The sequence below is a fragment of the Neomonachus schauinslandi genome, chromosome X (genome assembly GCF_002201575.2).
Source record: "Neomonachus schauinslandi chromosome X, ASM220157v2, whole genome shotgun sequence".
In the NCBI taxonomy this organism is placed as follows: Eukaryota; Metazoa; Chordata; class Mammalia; order Carnivora; family Phocidae; genus Neomonachus; species Neomonachus schauinslandi.
Window position 1 is genome coordinate 88,758,164 of NC_058419.1, and position 25,016 is coordinate 88,783,179.

The 25,016-nt window shown below is 44.1% G+C and overlaps 1 protein-coding gene across 1 annotated transcript in view; it reads left to right on the forward strand.

Annotated features, from left to right (window-relative positions):
* MAOB (monoamine oxidase B) overlaps window positions 1-23,268 on the forward strand; it is a 117,732-nt gene extending 94,464 nt beyond the window's left edge. The window contains exons 6-15 of the mRNA XM_044911519.1: window positions 343-484; window positions 1,708-1,857; window positions 2,981-3,140; window positions 7,423-7,519; window positions 8,543-8,596; window positions 10,845-10,902; window positions 13,783-13,880; window positions 20,286-20,397; window positions 20,976-21,038; window positions 22,269-23,268. Of these exons, the coding sequence (XP_044767454.1) occupies window positions 343-484; window positions 1,708-1,857; window positions 2,981-3,140; window positions 7,423-7,519; window positions 8,543-8,596; window positions 10,845-10,902; window positions 13,783-13,880; window positions 20,286-20,397; window positions 20,976-21,038; window positions 22,269-22,421 (1,087 nt within the window). The 3' untranslated portion in view covers window positions 22,422-23,268. The remainder of the gene's footprint in view (window positions 1-342; window positions 485-1,707; window positions 1,858-2,980; window positions 3,141-7,422; window positions 7,520-8,542; window positions 8,597-10,844; window positions 10,903-13,782; window positions 13,881-20,285; window positions 20,398-20,975; window positions 21,039-22,268) is intronic.
* The last annotated feature ends 1,748 nt before the right edge of the window (window positions 23,269-25,016 follow it).

The window sequence follows — 25,016 nt, forward strand, 5'->3', positions numbered from 1 at the left end:
CAGTCGGGTGAATGGTGATGCCTTTTACGGAGATGGGGATCACAGGACGAGGAGCAGGCATATGGAGAGAAATCATGATACCACAGAATACGGAATACAGGCTGATCTTGAGTAAGCTGTTTGGGTGAAGGGGAACATAAATCTCATTCCCACAGGCTCGGATGTCATGTTTTCTAATACTGGATTCTAGAATCATGGATTCTAGTACTAGTGACAATTTTCTGCCACTTGCCAAACTGTGCTGAAGTTAGCCAAGTAAATGTAATGCTTGAATAATGTCCATAGTATGAAGAACATGCCCTCCCACATTTGTTAATTGTGCTCGCGTTTCTTCCCGAGCAGATCTGCCAAGCAGCTTGCCACTCTCTTCGTGAACCTGTGTGTCACTGCAGAGACCCATGAGGTCTCTGCGCTCTGGTTCCTGTGGTATGTGAAGCAGTGTGGGGGCACGGCCAGGATCATCTCAACAACCAATGGAGGGCAGGTACTCATCCATCCCCGCACTGTTCCAACAGAAGACCACCATGCCTAAATAAAAAATTGGCATCCTCCTTCTTCAGTCATGAATGGATGAGGCAGGAGGCAGGCTCGTGGACTTCAGAACTTTATGATGGCAGCCCCAAGTGGTTTTGTGAGGGACAGTCTGTTGTTAGGGACCCAACGTGAGAACCCGGCCGCCAGTGGGGCTTTAAGATGTACCTCGCTACCTCGCTACATACTTTTGCCATTTTCCATTTGGATATGCATCTGGTTATTATCCGGGAAGTTTGTAGGAGACCAGCCAATGAACATAGCTTGAGCACTTCTTGGAAAGCTCAGAAAGGAAAGTCAGAAACGCATTTTCAATTTCAAACACACACATTCCACACAAAATCCATTCACTCATGCTTTCATTCATTCATTCATTGTTTCCTGAGCCCCAGCATTGTATAAAGCTCTGTGCTAGGCCTAGTAGGAAGTGAAGTTGAGATCTTAAGTAATCTGCTTGCTGGTCATTTTCCTTCCTTTCCCCTTTCTCATTCTCCCCTCTGCTCCTCCTCCCTCTCCCCCTCCTTCTTCTCTTCGTCTTTCTCCTCTTCTCTCTCTCTCCCTCTCATTCTTCTCAGACCTATTTGAAATAATCTTTTACAAAATTACCTGAACTGAAAATTTAGGAGAAGGCAGTCAGCTCAACCGTGTGCCCAGCCATGCAGAATATTCAGAAGCAACAGGCTTGTGACCCAGGATGAGATGGGCAGCCTGCAACAGAGAGGAGGGTAGCCTGGGGGTGGGTAGGCCAGGGAGGTTCTCAGCCTGAGTAACAAGGAATGGAAAAACAGGCTTAGGTGTGCTCAGGCAAGTGGTAGTCCAGCTGCAGGTGGGACTTCACCGGACCCAGCAACCCAACAGAAGGATCTAGATGGGACATGAAGCAGGGGTAGTGGCCGGGCAGGTAGGACATGGGGGTCAGGCTGAGGATGTCCAGCAGAGAGTGGAGCCTGGGAATCCACAAGAGCATGGCCTAACAGTCACCTGTCTAGAAAGCCTGTCATTTTGTCAAAAGCCAGCAATCACTAGTTAGAAAACAGTGGTCGAAGACATGATTCGCAACAGCAAAATGCAATTTATACATCTCACAGAGAGATATGTGAGAAAAACTCACAACTGAATCATTGAAACCCGTTCCTATATTTCCTACCCATCTCTTGAGTCCTCTTTTCTTTCCAGGAGAGGAAATTTGTAGGCGGATCTGGGCAAGTGAGTGAGCGGATAATGGACCTCCTTGGCGACCAAGTGAAGCTGGAGAGGCCCGTGACCCACATTGACCAGACAGGAGAAACTGTCCTTGTGGAGACCCTCAACCATGAGGTGTATGAGGTAACCAAAAGCCTTAAACTAGGGGAGGTGGCCAGAATCCCATAGATAATCAAAGCTTAAATAAAGCCAAGAATGTTCCAGGCTTCATAGACAATGCTTTGCCAAAGGTGAAAAAGCTACCTCTGTCTGAAAGAAGGGAAAAGAGAACCAGAATATTTGGGGAGAGGGCAGATTTGTAAAATCATATATTATCAAGCCTCTGTATTGGGCTCCTATGTAATTAGATACCAAAGAAAATATTTACTGAATAAATATCAAGTGCTTCCTATGTGTCTGGCATTATTCTAGGAGTTGGGAACACAGCAGAGAACAAAGCAGATAAAATTCTCTGCCCTCATGTGGCTTACGTTCTAGTGAAGGAGAAAGGCCATAATTAAGTATATGGTTAAGATATAAAGTATCCCAGATGGTGGTAAGTACTATGGAAGAAAATCAATCAGGGAAGGAGGAGAGAGTGTACCAGAAGGGTTGGGGGGGGTAAGGGGATCAGTCATGCAATTTTAAATAAGGTCGTGGGGGAAGGCCTCAATCAGAAGGTGATATTTTAGCACAGAACCAAAAAAGATGAGGGGTTGAACCATGTGATGTGGTCCTTCGAGGGAAGAGCATTCCAAGTAGAACAGCCAATGCAAAGGCCCTGAGGTAGAAGCAGGCCCAACATGATGAAGGAACAGCAAGGTGGTCAAATGGCAGAATTAAAGGAATGAGGGGAAGAATAACAGAAGATGAGATCAGTGCTGTAACAAGGGTCCATTTCTATATAGGGCCTTGGAGGTGAGTGTAAGGAACTTGGCTTTGACTCCAAGTGTGATGGAAAGTCATGGGAGGATTTGAACTAGGGAACAACAAGGGCTAATTTTGGTTTTAGCGTGATTCTTCCCATTTTTCTGTTAAGAAGACACTCGAGGGATGCCCGGCTGGCTCAGTCAGTGGAGCGTGTGACTCTTGACCTCGGGGTTGTGAGTTCAAGCCCCATGTTGGGTGTAGAGATTACTTACAAATAAAATCTTTGGGGGAAAAAAAAAAAACATTCCAAGGGGGCCAAGGGCAAAATGAAGGAGAAACATTTGGAAAAAAAACAACAACACACGAATAATGTTTAAGCAGGTCATTTTTCTTCCAGGCTAAGTATGTGATTAGCGCTGTTCCTCCTATTCTGGGCATGAAGATTCATTTCAATCCCCCTCTGCCAATGATGAGAAACCAGCTGATCACTCGTGTGCCTTTGGGTTCTGTCATCAAGTGTATGGTTTATTATAAAGAGCCTTTCTGGAGGAAGAAGGGTGAGTATTATCAGAAGGTCCAAGAAACTTGGTGCAAAGATATGTATTTGCATGTAACTGGTTTTATTAGAATGCTGGGCATAAAACACTACTAGTCCAGGGGCTGAGTACCGTTCTAGCCAATAAAATATATATTTGTGCCAATATATATAAAATATATTGGCACAAACTCCCTTGAACTATGACTGATTCTTTTCATAGTTTAGTATAAAGACTTGTTTTATCCTGCCACAAAATCTTGTGAAAATAGTTACTCTCACTTTCTTTTTTTTAAAGATTTTATTTATTTATTTGACAGAGAGAGACACAGCGAGAGAGGGAACACAAGCAGGGGGAGTGGGAGAGGGAGAAGCAGGCTTCCCGCCGAGCAGGGAGCCCGACTCGGGGCTCGATCCCAGGACCCTGAGATCACGACCTGAGCCGAAGGCAGACGTTTAACGACTGAGCCCCCCAGGTGCCCCTTATTCTCACTTTCTAATACAGTTTTTTGAAGGATGAGCCATTCACAAAAGTAGGGATTCTGAACCAGGCGATCTCTCATCCGTGTTGAGATTCTACTGTATTAAGTTAAGCTGATTCATTCATTCATGTATATTCAACAGGAGTGCTACTGTGCAGGCTGGCACGTTCTAGGGATGCCTACGAAGTGCTCGATTCCACAACAGTGGAAATGTTCTAGAGATGCTCTGTCCAGTACAACAGCCACTAGGCACATGTGGGTATCGAACACTTAAACGTGGCTAGCATGGGGCGCCTGGGTGGCCTAGTCGGTTAAGCGTCTGCCTTCGGCTCAGGTCATGACCCCGGGGTCCTGGGATGGAGCCCATCAGGCTCCCTGCTCAGAGGAGAGCCTGCTTCTCCCTCTCCCTCTGCCCTTCCCCCTGCTCGTTCTCTGTCTCTCTCTCTCAAATAAATAAATAAAATCTTTAAAAAAATTTAAAAATAAAAAATAAAATGACAGAAGCCAATACCTGCTTTTAAAAAAATTGCAGAAGTAAATGTGTTCCCTATAAAATGTACAAAAAAAAGTGAAAAATGTCCCTCTCCTATGGCGTGTGTCCTGGCATATCCTCCCCTTAGGGAACAACTACTAAAAATTTAAGTTGTTTATCTTTAGAAATTTATCATATGCAGGGCGCCTGGGTGGCTGAGTCCGTTAAGCGTCTGACTCTTGGTTTCAGCTCAGGTCATGATGTCAGGGTCGTGGGATCGAGGCCCATGTTGGGCTCCACACTCAATGGGGAGTCTGCTTGAGATTCTGTCCCCTCTCCCTCTGCCCCTCCTCTCTCTCTCAAATAAATAAATCTTCAAAAAAAAGGAAATTTATCATATGCACAGGTAATACTTTAAATATATGTATACATATATATTGAAATATATATACACTTTGAATATATATTAAAGAATGTGTGTAACATTTATAAGCAAATATAATTTTAAGTAAATGTTACACATTTTTCCAAAAGCATATTTTTTTAAAACAAGGTACATACTGTACTGAAATTCACTCTTTTTTTGGTTAACAATGAACCATAGACGTGTCTCCACATCAGTGCATTTAAATCTACCTCATTTCAACAACTGAATAAAGAGTATTTCATTGTGTGGCTCCATCAGAATTTACCACATAGGTCTGCTCTTGATAGGCATTTCGATTGTTTCCAAGTTTTTGCTATTATTACACACGATGCTGCAGTAAACTGCATTCTTCATATAGCTCTGCAAATCTGTATAGGAGCATTTCCTTTTGATACATTTGTAAAAGTGGAATTTTGAAGGCAATTGACATGGGTAGACCTTTGAAATTTTTGTTAAGAGTTCTGGAGGAGATTATGCTAAGTGAAATAAGTCAAGCAGAGAAAGTCAATTATCATATGGTTTCACTTATTCGTGGAACATAAGGAATAGCATGGAGGACATTAGGAGAAGGAAGGGAAAAATGAAGGGGGGGAATCGGAGGGAGAGACGAACCATGAGAGACTATGGACTCTGAGAAACAAACAGGGTTTTAGAGGGGAAGGGGGAGGGGGGATTGGTTAGCCCGGTGATGGGTGTTAAGGAGGGCACGTACTGCATGGAGCACTGGGTGTTATGCGAAAACAATGGATGGTGGATCACCACATCAAAAACCAATGATGTATTGTATGGTGACTAACATAATATAATAAAATTTAAAAAAAAAAAAGAGTTCCTGTCCTCCCAACATCCTTGGCCAACTAATATTTTACTACTAATATTTTAAACTTTACCAATCAGCAGAGGAAAATATCCCATTTATCTAGAATTTGTTAATTTTAACCATTAAGAAGGCTTGAGGCTATATCAAATTATTTTGTAAATTACCTATTTATTCTTTGCTTGTTAATTTTTTTCTGTATGTGTTGCAAATATTTTGCAAGTAGTGTGTTGCAGTCCTTGACTGTTGTCAGTTTATTTCTGCTTTTCTTGCTGCGTCTCTGGTTAAAGGACTTCCTTAAATGTCTAGATGTCCTTGACCGTCCCTTCCTTTTTAAGAGTGAGGCCTGACCAAGCTGACCGGAAGTCCGGTGTTCATGGATGGGACTCCTGAGTGGTCTCCCTACAAGTGATAGAAATGTCACTGATGCCGCACAGTTTGTCCCAGCACGAACATGACTTCTCTCTCTGCCCCTTTTTCCTTCACTCATGCCCAGCTTGCATGGCTCGGAGGCCAGCATTGCTCTCGGAAGGAAGTGTCTAAGGACCCACGCCATCCAGAAAGCAAGGCCTCCATTCAGGACAGCCTCCATTCAGTGTCCCCCACTAGTTCTCTGTCCAGTCTAGCTGACCCCACACCATCAGTGTGCACGCTCTCTTTTCATTTCTTCTTTCTTGTCTTCTTCTTTTTTTTTTTTTTAAAGATTTTATTTATTTATTTGAGAGAGAGAATGAGATAGAGAGAGCATGAGACAGGGGAGGGTCAGAGGGAGAAGCAGACTCCCCGCCGAGCAGGGAGCCCGATGCGGGACTCGATCCCGGGACTCCGGGATCATGACCTGAGCCGAAGGCAGTCACCCAACCAACTGAGCCACCCAGGCGCCCCTTTCTTGTCTTCTTATAACAGATGATTCCTTGGCTATTTCTCTTGTATCCTTAAGTCTTCTTGAGTTCTTGGGTAGACTTAAGACATTTCTTCTTCCCATACTTCAGTTTCTCTCAACATTTTTCTGGTCCCTGCACACTTGAGGGGCATGCAAGCAGCCCTCAATGCAGCGGCTGGCTGGGACATTGATTTTTACAGGTGCACAGTGAAGGGAATGTGGAAGAGAGAGAGAGAAGCAAGTGCAGGTAAAAAAAAACAAACCTTCGGGTGTGTCTGCTCACACACAGGTTGAGAGTGGTGCAATACCCTCAAAGTTCTCTGTTCTTTGTTCCGCCTTTTGAAACCCTCTCATCGGATTTTCTAGACAACATTTGTTCCAGAGTCCTCCACCATAACTTTGTTCAAACAACCTCAAATTTGCGAGAGAATGATGGAGGGGAATGAGAGAAGCACTTTGGACCAGAATGAGCTGACATTATTTCTGGAGTTGTTCTGGAGATCATGTAACGAATGAGGGTTTGGAACTCTGTGGAGGCTGGTTACCCATGTCCTCTCTGCCCTGTCTCCAGAAAAACCGAGAACTAGTTGGCTTAGTCTAAGTGGTTCCTCATAAAAAGTTGAACATGCAGTCCCTTCTATTTTACAATAATGGACTAGTATTTTTTTTTTTACACATCTTTGGTTTTATCTGATTTCTTATGAAAGAGGAAGCCAGATGGGGCACAAGTCTTTTTTTTTTAAGATTTTATTTATTTATTTGTCAGAGAGACAGAGAGCACAAGCTGGGGGCGGGGGGCGGCATGCAGAGGGAGAAGCAGGCTCCCTGCTGAGCAAGGAGCCCGATGTGGGACTTGATCCCAGGACCCTGGGATCATGACCTGAGCCGAAGGCAGACGCCTAACCAGCGAGCCACCCAGCTGTCCCGGGACACAAGTCTTAATGACAGGGAAGACAAGATTTTACTGAATTGTTGCCTGGATTAATTCATAACATCACATTGCTTCATTCTGTGCAAAGAGGCATCTACGGTTTGATTTTTCACAAAATGTTGGCTACTCATCCTTCTTTTTGACATCAGTTTGGTTTGCCTTCATTATTTAGAGTATAACATCTTGTACTTGGCCTTCGGGCTCCTAAATTGAAAATGTGTGCTTCACAGTAGCTATTTTGGGTAGTTTGATAAGGTGATGAATATCTTTTTCCATTTTGCTGTTTTCCAAGATTACTGTGGAACCATGATCATTGAAGGAGAGGAAGCTCCAATTGCCTACACATTGGATGATACCAAACCTGATGGCAGCTGTGCCGCCATAATGGGGTAAGGCGTGCTTACAGTGGTGTGGGTACTCTTTGGTGTTGACAGAATATTCCAGTACTGTTAATAAATGTGCCCTAAATTTTGTTAAATATTTTTTTTACCCAATGGGTAAAAATCTCCAAATCTGGCAGTAGAAAAATTCTTAATGCCTTTAAAAAAATTACGTGTTCCAATGGATAAATATTTAGAAAGGAAGTAGAATACCAATAACATTTTAAAATTTGTTATATTCATTTTCTGCTTCATATTTCGTGCTGGGGGTAGATATATTTTGGTGAGCTATCTTTTGTGAAAGTATAATATAAACATGACTTAGGGTGTTTTACTAAAGGGGCTTCTTGTGGCTCCTGTGTGGGCATCAGTGGTAATTATGTGGGATACTGAGATTTTTCTGAGCTGCTAGAGAGGAGCCGAGGCTGGCCCAGTGCTCAGCTTGGCAGGCAAAACCAGCACAGACTGGGGAAGTCTTGGGGGTCAGAACCTGGCCCAGATTGGTGGTTACCTGAAGCAGCCAAAATTGAGATGAGCCCTAAGATAGATACATACAAATGTATTTTCGAGAGAGCCCCAGGTGACGACAGGGAGATCAAAGCCAGTTGTGAAGTTGAAGACAATCATAGGGCTAGATGGAGGCAGATTTGAGAAGGCTGGATGCTAGACACCCTCATGAGACAGAACCAAAGAGCAAGGGCTGGATGACCTTAGGTGAGCGTTTGAGTTCAAGGGCTCATTCTTGTCGGCCATCAGCCATGTGGGGGGAGGCAGGTCAATCATCATATTGTCTTGGGCAGAAATTATGGCCGGTCATCTGTGTTTCGTCCCTCAATCGCTGAAGCTGAAGGTGCTTGTCAGTGTCAAGAATGTAGCACGTGAACAGTGAAACATGGAACAATAAACTAGTATGTCATTTGTTTCTTCTGGTTGACTTCCATTTGCTCTCTGGGCACGTGTGTAGCTATAGAATTGGGGCCAGGATGAACGCAGCCATTAATTTCCCTCCTTTTTCTTATTTGTATGTTTTAGATTTATCCTTGCCCACAAAGCCCGAAAACTGGCACGTCTTACCAAAGATGAAAGGTGCGGAACCAAGTGCCTCTTCTCTCTTCCTTCCTTCTTTTCTGCCTACTTGCCTGCATTTACATTTTATTTAACTTTTTAATTTGAAGACTGCCTAACTATAGGCATATTCCCAGTGCTACGCGTCAGCGATAAGTCTAGTAGAGAGACACAGCCAATGACTTAAGAACCGAGTGTTCAAATTAATATTTTTTAAAAGATTTTATTTATTTATTTATTTGAGAGAGAGAATGAGATAGAGAGAGCATGAGAGGGGGGAGGGTCAGAGGGAGAAACAGGCTCCCCGCTGAGCAGGGAGCCCAATGCAGGACTCAATCCGGGAACTCCAGGATCATGACCTGAGCCTAAGGCAGTGGCTTAACCAACTGAGGCACCCAGGCGCCCCGTCAAATTAATATTTTTGAGTTTATTGTACATAAGATACCATGCGAGGAACTCTATGGAATACAAAAATGGACATAGCCCAGGGGCTGAAGACGTACTGGGGAAGGAGATAACCAGGTAGACAAATGACTGTGAGGCAGGGCAATCTGTGTATATCCTGCATGAGTGATGCATAACAATTACAGATTATAGAGACAGAGGGACGAGTTTCTCTGGAGGTGGCACTTTCTTCCAGCAGTTAATATTCACCACTGGCAATTATTATTCCCACACCACCTCTCATGCATATTTACCAACTCCGAGCCTCTGAATTACATTATGGCGTGTTCCTTCCCCTCCATTATCCTGCTTCTCTGTGACTAATGTCACCGCTGCGCTTGGCCCGGGGAATGGAGGTCTGACCGGGCCACTCACCTAAAAAAAATAAATAAATAAAAAATAAAAAATCGCCACTGAAATACCAAGATCCATGAAGGTAGGAGGTTTTGTCTGGCTGGTCCACTGCCCGATCTCCAGTGCCTGCAACAAAGCTTTTCCCTGTTTAGCTTTTGATCATGTTTATGGCTTATGTGTTTTATACTATAAGAAAAGATTAACTTTTTATGAAGTTAAATTTATCAGTTTTTAAAATCATGCCTTCGGGATGGTCTCAGATATGCTGAAAATACTTTTCTATTCCAAGAGTATTTTAAAAATCACTCATTTTCCGATTACTTTTCTGGTTTCATCTATTACACTGAAGACCTTTGATCCTCCGAAATATATGTTGGTGTAAGAAGTCACATAGGAGGTCGACTTTGTTTCATTCACGGGTAGCTCTTTGTCCCATGCCATTTTATTGATTAATCAGTCTTTCCCTCGTAGGTTTTAATAACTTTTAAAAATCATTGCCTGACTCTAAATTCTGTAAAAATCAGACTTGAAGTAACTTGAAGTTAACTATAATCTCACACCCCAACTAATAATTGTCTGACTATTGGCTGATGTCCAACTCCCCCGTGAAACTAAATTTCTTAAGAGCCACCATTTATTGAACGTCTATTGTGTCCCAGTTCTTTATTGAGCATCTAATATGTCCCAGTTCTTTATTGGACATCTATTATGTCCCAACTCTTTATTGAGCATCTATTATGTCCCAGTTATTATAAAGCATAACTTTCTATGCTGTGCATCAGTGGTTCTCAAACCTGAGAATCATCTGGAAACTTGGGGAAAGCGCAGCTCTGCCTGCCACTGCTGTTTCTGAATCAGCAGGTCTGGGCTGGGGCCTGAGAACTTGCATTTCTAACAAGTTCCCCGGGTGACGTTGCTGCGGCTGCAGCTGGTGGTGGTCTGAGGACCACACTGTTTTACAGCATGAAAAAAAAAATCATGCCAGTTTGTTAATAAAACTAAAGCGCAGAGAGCTTTAGTAACCTGCTCAGGGTCTCCTAGTATTTGAGAGGCAGAAGCAGAATTCAAGGCTTTTCCTGCCCCTTCCTCTTTCCACTCTGCCCATTGCCTGGCCGTGGGGCGGTGAGAGGAAGAGGGGAAGCAAGGATCCCCCCAGAATCTCTAGCACTTCGCAGACCGACACTTACAAGGTACACAGTGTTTTCTTGAATGAATGACCAAATTGCCAGGTAGCCCCCCGTGATGCGGGCCATGTATCACTTTCTCTTCCTTCATATTGTTGGTGACCACATAGACTTAAGACATTTGAAATAGAACAAAGGGTCTTGTTTTGAAAAATTAAAATGAAATGGCAAGCGGAAGCAGTAGCTCACAGGGTCTTTGGATGAAGGGTTGGGTGTCTCTTTTACTTCCTTCCTTTCTTCATTTGCCCTTTTGTCTTTTTCTCCACCCCCCCCCCCCCCCGCCATAGGATGAAGAAAATGTGTGAGCTCTATGCAAAAGTTCTGGGCTCCCAAGAAGCTTTGCAAGTAAGATGGAGAGAGCCCCCTGGTTTTGTCCTCAAGGGGCTACGAGGGATAGGCTCACGCAAGTAGCGTTCTAGAGAGCTCACGTTCTCTCTGATAGCTCAAGAATCCCACAACACTGTTGTGTTGCAGGCAATGCCTCACTTGTCCCCGAGTTCAGCACTCTTCCTGGAGCAGGACGTTGGGCCACGCCACTCCCACCTCCATCAGAGGGGTAGAACAGAGCTTATGCTACTCCTCAGGAGATCCTGGATCCTAGCAGCCGGGATGGGAATGCAGAGAGTTTTCTCTCTCTCCGATCCTATAAAAAGCTGAGGTTCTCATTTGTTTGCATAAACTAGCGTATAAGCATTCCCCAACACCCACCCTGCACTGTCTCAGAGGTACAGATCGGGTGGCCTGTCCCTCTCCTGCACATCCCCTTTTCTCTTGTTTTACCCTTGAACATTAGGGGTGCAGGGAAGACACGCCGATTATATTGGCTCAGGGGGAGCCCTGCCGGCCGAGTTTCACAGACACCTTTGGAAGTAGCCTGAGGATGAGGACCCTGCGATCTTCAAGTTACACAAGTAGTAGCCCCCACCCCACCCAGGTGGTGAAAGGCAGGATGGGCGGGGATCACGGGGCGGTGTGGTAAGGGCATTTGGTAAGGGCATTTGGTGACCGCCAGAGGGCGCAGTGCGCCCCTGACCAGTAGACATAATTACATCCCTCATCCATATTTAAAGCAACGAATTGGTGTTCTCGCGACATGCACCAGACCGCGGGGGTTTGTAACGTTTGAACATGGATTAAATCACCTTTTGAAAGCGAGTATTAAATCCGGTTATCCGTAAAACATTTGAAGACAATGGAGACCCATGTACAAAAGAGCGGTTAAAGAGTGAGAAAAATCTAATGAGGGGGCTAAGACTGTTCAAATTGTTAAGCCTCTTAAATCCAAATCTCTGCAGTGCACACCATGACCTAGTTGAGCAGCTACATGGCTTAATCTTCTTACTTCCACACAGATCTTGCTCAACTTCACAGCGCCTTGTGCCCTCCCACTCAGGTTGTTGTAGCTTTTCAGTTTGTCATTTTCGTTCATTCTTTTAAAGCAAGATTCCCCTTCCCCTCCTCCCCTCGCCCCCCACATGATGTAGGTGAAACTCATGCTCTTGAGGACTTTTGGAGTTCCTTGAACGAGAGTGATTGATTGGTTTGGAGAGAAGCGTAATAATAATAATGAAGATTGTGTTTTGCTTCATTTTTTTTGTGCTTCCATAGACCATTTAGCAAGTTTATTTATTTGAGAGAGAGTGAGAGCGAGAGAGCGATCACAGAGGGAGAGGGAGAAGCAGACTCTTGCTGAGTGGGGAGCCCGACACGGGGCTCGATTCCAGGACCCTGAGATCATGACCTGAGCTGAAGGCAGCGCTTAATCAACTGAACCACCCAGGTGCCCCTCGAAAGTTTAAATATAAGCATAGCCTCTAGGCTCAAGGGTAGCGCGAGTGAAGTAGCAAAACCACCAATATACACATGCAAAAAAAAAAAAAAAACCCTTTCACGTCCATTAAAAATGACTGGTTTTTCTGTTTTAAAATGCTGTCCAGATACTTCACCCTGGTAGATACTCAAGCTTTCTCGAAGTAAACGTCCTGAGACGCACTCAGGCTGAGGTGATATGTCACTGAGATCCCTCCAATGACCTGTGGGATGGTTGTTTGGGGAACCCCAGTTGGAATGGAATGTAGTTGCTCTCAAATTCCAACAACAGTTGAGCATGTTTAATGTGGGAAAGTCTCTTTCTTCGAAGAAGAATGTGGGTGAGTCATTGCTGCTGATAAAGATGAGCTGGTCATGTCCTTGTTTGCTCTTGGCAGGAAGAGGAGCACTTGATTTCCTTTTGCTTTGGTGTTCATTATGTGGAAGGAAGCAAGCCCCGGGAGCAGGGAAAGAGGAAAGATAAAGCCCACCCTCTCTTCTGAGTGGCTGAAAACAGCCAGAGAAGAGTGCTCCCAAGGTGGTGGTTGCCCTCAAGATGCAGAGAGCGCATGAGATGTGGCAAGACCACGAGTGACCGGACCCACTGACATCCCCTCAACTAGGGACTTGTGCTTTATAAATAGGATGCATTACACACGACTATCCAACATGCCATATGGGACTGCCTATTTTTTAGACAAAACATTTTTTAAAAATCTCTTTTTAAGCTGACATTTTTCTCTTAAAACTTGCTATGTTGATTTTTGTGTCAAAATAACACTTAATGATAAAGCTTATTTTGGTTATCTTAATAAAGGGCTCGAGCTTTGCAAAATCTCAGCCAACGTTTCGCCTGTTCCTGGCAAAAACACGTCTTTCAGACCAATAGTTGTTTGCAAGTGCTGTCATCCATGGAAGTGCCTACAGCCCATGAAAACATTCATTTGTCCATCTAGCTTCCCTTACTTAGCGAAGCTCACTTCCACCAAAGACATTAATCTGGTCATCCTTTTTCTTTAATAGACATGTTTTTCTGCTGTTTTCTCTGCTCCAACCATTCCAGTAAGCATAAATCCTTATTTAAACTTGTCTTGAAACCATTAGGCACTAATAACTTTTTAAAAGGCAAGACCAATTAAAATGTGGAATGAAACAATTGCAGTTCATGAACATTTCCTGAGACATGAATGAACCAAGTGAGAGAACTTTCTGCAGTCAGAATGTCTTCGGAGTTTATTACCAAGGACATTTACCTGCCCGAAGGCATATCTCTAAAAATATCAGGCTAATAATAAGGCTCTCTTTCAGATGTATATTGGTTCTTCAATATGATGCCCACCAGGCTGTGTTTGATTTATTCTAGACTAAACAGCTTTGTCTGAGTCTCCTCTGAACTTTTGTCTTTCTGTCTCGCAGCCGGTGCATTACGAAGAGAAGAACTGGTGTGAGGAACAGTACTCCGGGGGCTGCTACACCACCTACTTCCCTCCTGGGGTCATGACTCAATATGGAAGGTAGAGTAAAAGTGTGCTAAGCTCTCACTGAAATTCCCTGAACCTGAATCCGACCTCTAAATGGGTTCATGGAGCTCTTCTCCCTTTTTATCTTGTAAACACGAAAGAAAGAGAGAGAGAAAGAGAGAGGAAGAAAGAAAAGAAAGAAAGAAAAAGAAAAGATATCCCTAATTTCCTTTGTATCTTGTGAATCTCCTGGGTGAAGTCATTATAATTCCACACCATGGTGTGCCTTGCACTCTGGATTCCTCTGAAGGAGCAATCCCAATCAATATAACCAACGAAAGTGGCCACATAAGAATAGGAATTTAGATAGAGGGTTCGCTTATATTGTCAGAAGAATTATCTTTATACTGAGGTTAGAGCTCACTAAAATTTCCTTAAAATGGAACTCTCAAGGTGCCTGGGTGGCTCAGTCGGTTAAGCGTCGGACTCCTGGTTTTGGCTCAGGTCACGATCTCATGGGTAGTGGGATTGAGCCGCAGTGCGGAGTCAGCTTGAGATTCTCCCTCCCCCTCTGCCCCTCCCCCGACTCGTGCACATGCGCGCTCTCTCTCTTAAATAAATAAATAAATCTTTTAAAAAATGGAACTGCAGAAGTGCCAACATGGCTACAGCATTAATAAAAGCAATCCTCAAGTCAGAATTTCTTAGAAGTTTATTACGAGGGACACTGACCTGCCCAAAGACATATCTCTGAAAACATCAGGATAATAAGGCTCTATTTCAGACATATATTGGTTCTTCAGTATGAATTCTAGACTGGGAGTGCAGGGACTTGGGTACAGTCCTGATTCTACCAATAACCAACTTTGTCATCCTGGACAGGTCACTTCTCTCTGGACCTTACTTTCCTTGGCAGGTGTATAAGAAAGCACAAGATGGCATACAAGGGATAATAATCAGTATGTTCATGACAACATGAGGGGTTTTTTTAAAAGACTGATTTTATTTATTTACTTAGAGAGTGTGAGTGGGGGGAGGGGCAAAGGGAGAGAGGGAGAATCTCAAGCCGACTCCATGCTGAGCTCAGAGCCTCACGCAGGGCTCGATCTCACGACCCTGAGATCATGACCTGAGCCAAAACCAAGAGTTAGACGCGGGGCGCCTGGGTGGCTCAGTTGGTTAAGCGACTGCCTTCGGCTCAGGTCATGATCCTGGAGTCCCGGGATCGAGTCCCGCATCGGGCTCCCTGCTCGGCGGGGAGCCTGCTTCTCCCTCTGACCCTCCCCCATCTCGTGCTCTCTCTGTCTGTCTCATTCTCTCTCTCAAGTAAATAAATAAAATCTTAAAAAAAAAGAAAAAGAGTTAGACGCTTAACCAATGAGCCACCCTGGTGCCCCAGGAGTTTTTTTTTTTAACACTTTTTCTGAGATACAATTCACATACCATACAATTCACCAAAAGCGCAAGATTCAATGGCTTTTAGCATTAACAGCGTTGTCCGTCCAAGTAGGACTCACTGGTGTTTAGATAATTGTGTTTGATGACAACGACAAGGTATGGATTGATGATCTAGCAGTAATTATTATGATCATTGTAGTAATTACTAAGCCAAACAATAATTTAATGCCAAGAGCTCAATCTAAATAAGATAGGACATGTAGGGTAGTGAGGAAAAGCCTGTTGGGAGTTTGCAATAAAAAGAAGGTACGAGTGAATTTAAACAGATGATCAATCTGTCCATGAAAATCAAAGAAGGATTAAAACCTGCTTGTGAGAAGATACACAGTGACTTTGGTGAACACTTTCCTTATCTTCCCGAGGATGGCAAAATGTCACGTACAAGAACATTCTGGGGCCAAAGAGCACCACCTGATTAGCTACTGGGTCAGTAAGTTCATTTTGGGAGATGCTGAGTATAGAATACGTCCATAGTAATTGCTTCATTCAGGACTTATTGGCTAAGTGCCAACCATTTGCCAGGCACTGTGCTGGAAACATCCATAACGAGAAAATTCCTCCGTGCTGTGAAGGAGCTGACAGTGTTGGGGCCTGGGGTGGGGATGGGGAGGAGAGAGAATAGCGAAAATTGACTCTAATGTGCTGTGGTAAGTACTCCAATAGACGGGCGTACAGATACCATGGGGACCCAGGGAGGGACAGGCTAGCCTTACCAAGAGAAATCGAAGAAAGCTTCATAACACACATACCACCTGAGGAGTGTAGAAGGCAGAGAAAGGTATTGGAGAATGCACCCTGGGCAGATGGAACGTTATGAGCAAACACTTGGAATCCTTCAAGTTTGTGGGAGGTCTGGGGGAAAGTTCTGCGGGCTGGGCTCTGGGTCATATTGGGGATTGAGAATGGAGATTCTCTGATGGAGAATCAGAAAGGTAAATAGGATCCTTTGCCTCATATAACAGATTCAGGAAGACAAAATTTACCCTTTCAACAAAGAAAGGCCAGTCAGAGCATGACTTTTGGTTTTGGGTTTTGCAGTGTGAATAGATTTCTGACCACGGAATGTCAAGTTTCATGCTCAGTCCCCTAAGGTGTTGCAGGAAAATGTCAATCGGGCCACGGGATGGTGGGGAACACAAAGGAGATTCACCCACACGGGCCTGACCCTGGCCACACGACAGTAACAACATAAACCCCATCGTATCGGGCTTGGGTGGTGACATGGCAGTGCCCTATTTCATCCTTATTTCTTCCCAAGGACATGTATCAGGCTTCATGTCACCAGCTTCAATTTGGAGGGTAGAAACTAAGGCTCAGCATATCTTGGTGACACAGCTCCCGGACTCAGCAAGGATTACCTGCCACAGGGCTTCTCTTGACCCGTCAGGTTCATGACGTTTGAGGTACTGCAAAGAGTGTTACCTTCAGGGCCCTGGAAGTACACGGAAAATGCTCTGTTTCCAGATGAAGACAAAGGACAGTGTTGACAGCGCATTAGTAAAGAAATAAGCACATTTCTTAAGGAATTTTACTTCTGGGTAGACAGAAAAATGAATTGTAGTGATGAAGCAATAAAACACGTAAAGATATATTTTACTCGGGGCGCCTGGGTGGCTCAGTTGGTTAAGCGACTGCCTTCGGCTCAGGTCATGATCCTGGAGTCCCTGGATCGAGTCCCGCATTGGGCTCCCTGCTCGGCAAGGAGTCTGCTTCTCCCTCTGACCCTCCCCCCTCTCATGCTCTCTCTCTATCTCATTCTCTCTTAAATAAATAAATAAAATCTTAAAAAAAAAAAAAATTTTACTCCACCAACCCATGAGAAATATACATGGAAATATCCCTTTTTGTGAATATATACTGTCTGCTCACTCAGCTGCAAAAGAAGAGGCAGGGATTTTTCTTCTCCAGCTGTGGGGTGTTTTTTCCTGCAAGGGAAGATTTGCACATGACAAGTAGAGGAAAAATATCTCTTTGTCTGTTTGAAATTAATTCTTAGTTTTTACATTTTTACATTCCAGTTGTTTGCAGGACTAGTTCTCTAAGCGTTTATTCTCTCATCTAATATTTAATTCTAGGATTTGGCCAGGGCTTCCAGAGGTTTCCAGTTTGGTGTTAGTTCCCTTGATTTGAAAAAAAAGGAACATGCACAGGCATGCTCAGTGGGTTAAGCGCCAAATCTTCATTTTGCCTCAGGTCATGATCTCAGGGTCATGAGATCAAGCCCCACGTAAGGCTCCATGCTTGGTGTGGAATCTGCTTGAGATTCTCTCTCTCCCTCTCTCTCTGCTCCTTACCCCACTCGTGCACTCTAAATAAATAAGTAAATAAATAAATAAAATCTTAAAAAAAAAAGTGAACATTTATAATGTTGATGATGATATACGAGGCAAAGCATAGAGGATAAAAACAGAGACCTTGACATTAAAGCAAGCCTGTTTCCTCCCGTGCAAAAAGCAACATTGTTTAATGAATTTGGAGATAGCGAATTTACCTTCTCTTGCAGGGAATCCTTCCTGAATACCTTTAGGCTCTCCAGGCCCTTCTGGCTACAGATCATTCCAGATTATTCCATGTATTATTGGCAGCATTTAATATTCTATAATCTCTTCTCTTCTACTTTCTACCCCTTTTTTTATTTTTTAGTTTATTTTTTTAAAGATTTTATTTATTTATTTGACAGAGACACAGAGAGAGGGGGAACACAAGCAGGGGGAGAGGGAGAGGGAGAAGCAGGCTTCCCGTTGAGCAGAGAGCCCGATGTGGGGCTCGATCCCAGGACCCCAGGACCAGGACCCAAGCTGAAGGCAGACGCTTAACGACTGAGTACCCAGGCGCCCCTCTACCCCCTTTTTATTCTTAATGGCTTCAGTGAGGGCCAGTGAAGGAAAACCCACCAATTCAAGCAAGCCCATTTGGTTTTCTGATAAAAGGCTTGGTGGTGTACAGTGTTGACCAAGATAGAGCTTGGGTGTTCACTCTGGACCTCCACATCCCTTACTTGATATAATGGAAACCTGAGATAGGATGAATAATGACAGGGTAACAGTGCGTCCTTTATGGTATTTTTGTCAGGGTAACAACAAACCACCCCCTTAGAAGCCAAGTGCAGTACACTTCTGTCCCTTTGTATAGCATATGGCCACTCTTTGCTAACTAGTGATGATGATACACCAGGCAAAGCACAGAGGACAAAAACCAGAGACTGTGACATCTGGTAGACCTAATTCAAATCCTAGCTCTGCTATTTTCTAGCAGTGTGCTCTTGGCAAGTCAGCGCACATTTCTTCAAGCCTATTTCCTCATGTGTAAGGTGGGATAATGATAATAGTAGGTATGTCGTGGAGCTCTTTAAAAAGATTGAATAATTCAAGAGGCAAGAAGTATAGGTGGCTAAGACTGTGGGTGCACGGGTTGCCTGGGTGACTCAGTCAGTTAAGCATCCAACTCTTGGTTTCGGCTCAGGCTCAGGTCATGATCTCATGGGTCGTGGGATCAAGCCTCATGTAGGGCTCCACACTCTGCTTGAGGATTCTCTCCCTCTCTTCCTCCCCTGACTTGTGTTCCCTCTCTCTCTCTCTCAAGTAAACAAACAAATCTAAAAAAAAAAAAAAAAAAAGACCGTGGGTGCTGAAGTCAAATGGCCTGGGTTCAGGTCTCAGCTCTGCCACTTACTAGCCATGAGTTGGAGTGAATGACTGTCTTTGTTGCTGATTAGATTCCCCAGGAAGCAGAGTCTGAAACACAGATTCGCGTACAGGATATGTACTCGAGACAGCCCTTGGTGTCAGTGCTTGTGGAAGTGAGAGGAAGGGAGCAAGAGAGGGACAACAGAGAAGTTGGACTGTGATGGACTTCCAGTGAAGGCCTCAGCTGAGCCCATAGGGAGCTCTGGAGCTAGAATGGCCCTTAACAGTTGTTCCAAGTTGGAGCGAGGCAGGGAGAAGTCCTTACCACCCCATGATGATCAGTCGTTGAATGCTCCTGCTTCTGGAAGAAGGCAGGACCTCGAGGTGACGCAGTTTTCTTCAGCAGAGGCAATCCCCAGAGGGGGTTGGCACCCGAAGGCATCTTCTGGTAGCACTTCTAGAAATCCTTCATTCTTGGAGGGGGGGGTCTCGGCAGTGCATCACAATGTCACAGTCCCTGTAGCTCCATATTCTCATCTTCAAAATGGGGATAATCATAGCACCGACCTCATAGGGTTGTGGTGAGGATTAAGACTTCGAAGAGTACTTGGCACCCAGTAAATATTAACTGTTATTTAATGTGGCAAAACTCTTAACACAGGTACAGGTAAGCGCTCAGTGAGTGGTAGGGGTTTTTTGTTTGTTTGTTTTTTCTTCAAGATTTATTTGAGAGGGAGAGTGAACAGGGGGAGGGGCAGAGGGAGAGGGAGACAAGCAGACTCCCAGCTGAGCGCAGAGCCCAATGTGGGGCTCGATCTCACAATCCTGAGATCATGACCTGAGCCAAAACCAAGAGTCAGACGCTCAATCAAGAGTCACCCAGGTGCCTTAGTGAGTGGGTAGTTTTATGGCCGTAGTCAGGCTCACAGATTTGTTACCTGTCACTGATGGAGAAGTGTCCTCTAAGAGATGGGGAATCCAGAGCTCAGTGAGAGGAATTGATTTGCCAAGTTCATTGGTGGAATAACCAGGTAGGGAACTGGGGTAGGTGTCGCCTTGCTTGGAGCTGGTGAGCCATAAAAGGACTGGGCCCAAATAGTCCGTCATTTCATGTAGGCGAAGCAAACACATACCCCACTGACGTCAGCCCCTATACCTGCAAGCTCTTGGTGCAGGAGCACAACTCAGCTTTTATTCTTTGTCTGTGACAAGGATCAGGCAGTAGCTGGAGGCACCTGTGAACATTATTCCAGAATTGTCCATGTACTTGTGATGCTTAGTATCGGAGGAAACCGACCGGACTTGGTCTCTGTGGGAGGGCTCTTCTCTGCCTCTGTCAGACTGACCACTTTGACCTCTTTGCTTTTGTTTCCAGGGTTCTACGACAGCCCGTGGGCAGGATTTATTTTGCAGGCACTGAGACTGCCACGCACTGGAGTGGTTACATGGAGGGGGCCGTGGAGGCTGGGGAGAGAGCAGCCCGAGAGGTAGGGCCTCGGGTCATGGGCTGTGGGAGAGGAGGCAACGCATGGGTCCTACAAGGAGGTCAAAGGTGTCTGAGATCCTGGAGACCGATTCTCCAGTAACCTCCATCTGAAGACCCATGAGACACCATTCTAACAGTATCTTCAAGTGCAACAGACACCTTAACCCTAAAGTAATAATGAAAATATCGTGTCATCCAAAGTAAAAAGACCCCATGGGGCAAAAGATCCCTATGGGTGTACTTGAGAGATCACCCGGGTCTAATATTATAGAACCAAAAATGTTCTTATTATGACTCAGAATTCATTATATATTTCCTGACAATCCCTGTGATCTCATTCCTATTGAGGCATGTACACAGCTACTCAAATCTGTGCTGAGCCTAATGGTTGGAGCTTCTTATGTCATGGCTGAAAGACCTTTTTAGAGCCTTTTAAAGATTGAATGGACTACGTTGGCTTTTACCCTGGTGTTTTTGGTGGATATCCCAAGAGACAATCAGTTAGTCCTTTATTTAAAGAGCAGATTAGCAGCAGAAAGATGGTGTCACCTTTGTAATTCACCAAAACACTCTTTTCAGATCCTGCATGCCATGGGGAAGATCCCAGAGGATGAAATCTGGCAGTCAGAACCAGAGTCTGTGGTAGGTTATATTTTATTTCATGAATTTAAATCCCTTTTCTCTAAAAACAATTACTTGCAGAAAGAACCACTTATAATGTTCATATACCTTTCCCTAAGTGATTCAACTCATGCATGTTTGAAAAGATACAATGAGGGGGTGCCTGGGTGGCTCAGTTGGTTGAGCCTCCGACTCTTGATTTCCGCTCAGCTCAAGATCTCAGGGTTGTGAGATCGAGCCCTGAGCTGAGCTCATGCTGGGCATGGAGCCTTCTTAAGAATCTCCCTCTCCCTCTTCCTCTCCCTCTCCCTCTCCCTCCCCCTCTCCCTTTAAAAAGATACCATGTGTTAGGGCAGAGGTGAAGGATTTAAAAGAAATTGATAAATTTGTAGCCTGCCACATCCATTGCAGATTATTAGGAAAAATACAATTTTTGTCAGAGAGTTCTAGAACATATTAAGAACTCAATAGATGCTTTCTGAATAAATCTCTAACCTGGTGATTCCCAACAGTGGGTAAGAAATGAAAAGAAGTATGGCAGCCTCCCCTGTCTAGGGACCAAGGGGTGGAATGAAATGGAACAGATATAGATTAGAAAAGTATTTTCAATATATGCACTGTTACTTTTGTAATAAAACCCCAGGAAGTTTTCCTGACTGGAAGGAAGGACACACAGAGGATAGAGTGAAATGCATTGCAGAGGACAAGGGTCAAAAAGGTCCAAGTTATTCCTTGATCAATGTGAAGTCCAAAAGAATAGCCCTGCCAGTCCAAGTCATTGCCTTAGTGCTTCTGTCAGAGATGGGACTGGGGTCTGAGTGGACCACAGATTCATTCAACTCAACACATATTTACTGTGTACCGACTCCACATCAGCCACCATGCTAAGGGTACTTAAGCAGTGCTTTCACGGAGCAACGACATGTGGGGAGAACAGATGATAATCAGAAAGCGCAAGTGTCATGAAGAAGACTTGCCAAGGGTGTAAAAAGAAGAGGCCATCTTAGCCTGGGGGCACAGGAAAGGCTCTCCCAGGAGCCTGTAAACTAAGACTTGAAGGATGAGTCAGAATTAGCAAAGTAAAGGGCCTAGTGGGGAACAGAGATGAGTGTCATGAGCAGCAGGTACATTATATTTAATGGCCTAGAGGTGGGCAGGAGTGGGTCATGTTCAAAGAACTGGAGGAAACAAAGAATTTCTGGAGCAAAGTGTGTAAGCCCTATACTGACACCGAATGTTCTCTGAACCCAGGATGTCCCTGCGCAGCCCATTACCACGACCTTCTTGGAGAGACATTTGCCCTCCGTGCCAGGCCTGATGAGGCTGATTGGATTGACCGCCATCTTTTCAGCAACTGCTCTTGGCTTCCTGGCCCACAAAAGGGGTCTACTTGTGCGGGTCTAAACTGTGGGCGTCTGTAGCTACACCTTCTTCTCATTCTGTCTGGTGTGTGGGTTTGAGGAAGGGGTTGCAATGAGGTTCCAAGAAGACATAAAGGCCATAGAATGAGGTGGGGAGCATGAAGATAAGTCAGACTTCTGACCATAGGACACATGGAATGTCCTTTTCCAGTTGACCCCTGCATATTGTCCCTTACCTGGCTTCACGCTCTGTCTCGCCTATTTCCAAGTTTACTGCGCCCAGAAACTTTATAGTAGTTAAACAGGCTTCTTAAGATCCTCGCTGTCCCATGCCACACCTTGCCCATGCACAAAGAACTAGTTTCTTCCCCCACCTCTGTGGCTTTGTGTGGGTCCTTTCTCTTATGTGTAACATCCTCTTTGTCCAAGTTCTCTGCACTTGCCCTTGGAATCCTGTATTGTTATAGCTGGGCCTTAGAGAACATCTAGTCTTCACCTTCTCTTGTAGTATAGATCAAGCCAAGGCCAGGAGAGGTGGAACTTCAATCGCCCAAGGTCCACAGTAAGCCACTGATATTTGGGGGACTAGAACACAGGTCCATTGCTTCTCCCATCCCCCAGGGCGTATGCCCCAATCACCCTCTTCCACTCCCTGCCATGCTCACCAGTGGTGTCCCTTTGTGTGGGTTTATGCTGCACTAAGTGGTTAGGCGCTCCTCAGTGCTACTCAGTATATATCCTTAAGTCTTACTGTCTTGTGCAGTGTGTTTTCAGCAGATTTTAATTTCTTGGAGGATAGGAATCTTGTCTTCCTTTTGTATCCTCCATTATGTCTGGATACAAAGGTCAGTACGCATTTGGGCAATTAAAAATAAAGTTGAATGACCAGATGTCTGTTGTCTTTTCTTTTTGGGTAATGACTTTCAAGGTTTTGACAGATCAGATCAAGACCCAGTATTAGGCATATAATTGTGGCTTTAAAGCCTTTGGTCAAAATTTCCTTGAAGACCCAGATGATGCATGCATTTTGATTGCATGATCCATCATGGGCGATGCATGTCCAAGCACTTGGTAAATGATTTATAATGATATGATAAGGATGCTAAAAGACAGAGTTCCTTCCTTGCACCCCCCTCAAAAGACCTGTCATAATAATTGACATATTAATAAGATGCTTTAATTATTAAGATAATTATATTTCAGTTGCCTTTTCATATTTTTATCAGTGCAAAGCTTTTTACTAGGTACACTCATTAATTTAAAACTACAGTTTCATAGTCCATTAAATCCCAATTAAACTATTTTTTAAACGATATCATCATTTCAAAGTATTCGTACCTCTCACCTCCCAAGGTCAGTTTTTGTCAGAATGTATTTTAAATCCATAAATGACCATTCTCCTACTCTCCTTTAGAAAATGAAGCTTATTATTCTTAGCATAAATGCAGTTTGAGAAATCTCCATGATTATTAATAGTGTAGAGTTTCTGATTTTACAGTGACATTTACATTCATGAATCTATAGGAATTTAGAGACTAAATGAGGTTAAAAAACCCACTAAGACTTTGCATGTAACCATTTTGGTTTTTGAATCTGCCTAAAAATGTAATGTACTTGGCATAGAGATGTCTTCTTGAGCACGTTTCCTTTCAAAAAAGATCCCCCCCCCACCAAATTTGCCACATTAAGAACCTCCAACACATCCATTAAGAAAGTCAAATAGGGAAATGCACATCAAAACCACAGCGAGATATCACCTCACGTCTGTTAGAATGACTTACCCTCAAAAAGACAAGAGGATGCCTGGGCAGTCAGTTGGCTAAGCATCCAGCTCTTGCATCTGACGCGGGTTGTGATCTCAGGATCATGGAATCCAGCCCCACAACTGCGCTGAGGGTGGAGCCTGCTTGAGATTCTCTCTCTCCCTCTCCTCTGCCTCCCCGCCCCTGTCGCTATGCACTCACGCACATGTGCGCTCTCAAAACAAACAAAAAAGAGATAGCAAGTACTGGTGAGGCTACGGAGGAAAGGGAAATTTTGTGCACCTTTGGTGGATATAAATTGGTACAGCCACTATGGAGAACAGTATGGAGGTTCCTCAAAAAATTAAAAATAGAACTGCCATATGATCCAACAATTGCACTACTGGGAAAATATCCAAATGAAATGAAAACACCATGTTGAAGAGATATCTGCACCCCCATGTTCACGGCAGCATTTTTGACAATAGCCAAGACATGGAAACAACCCAAGTGCCCACTGACGGCTGAATGGATAAAGACATTGTGGCATTTGTATATACAATGGAATATTATTCAGCAATATAAAAGGAGGCAATCTTGACCTTTGTGACATGGCTGGACCTTGAGAGCATTACGCTAAGAGAAATAAATCAGAGAAAGACAAATACTGTATGATCTCACTTATATGTGGAATCCAAAAACAAAACAACAAAACCCAAACTCATAGAAAAAGAGATCATACTTGCGGTTACCAGAGGCAGGGGTTAGGGGGAGGGGAATTGGAGGGAGGGAGTCCAAAGATAAATAAGTCCTAGGGATGGGATGTACAATACCATGACTATAGCTAACACTCCTGTATGATATACAAGACAGTTGTTAAAAGAATAAATCCCAAG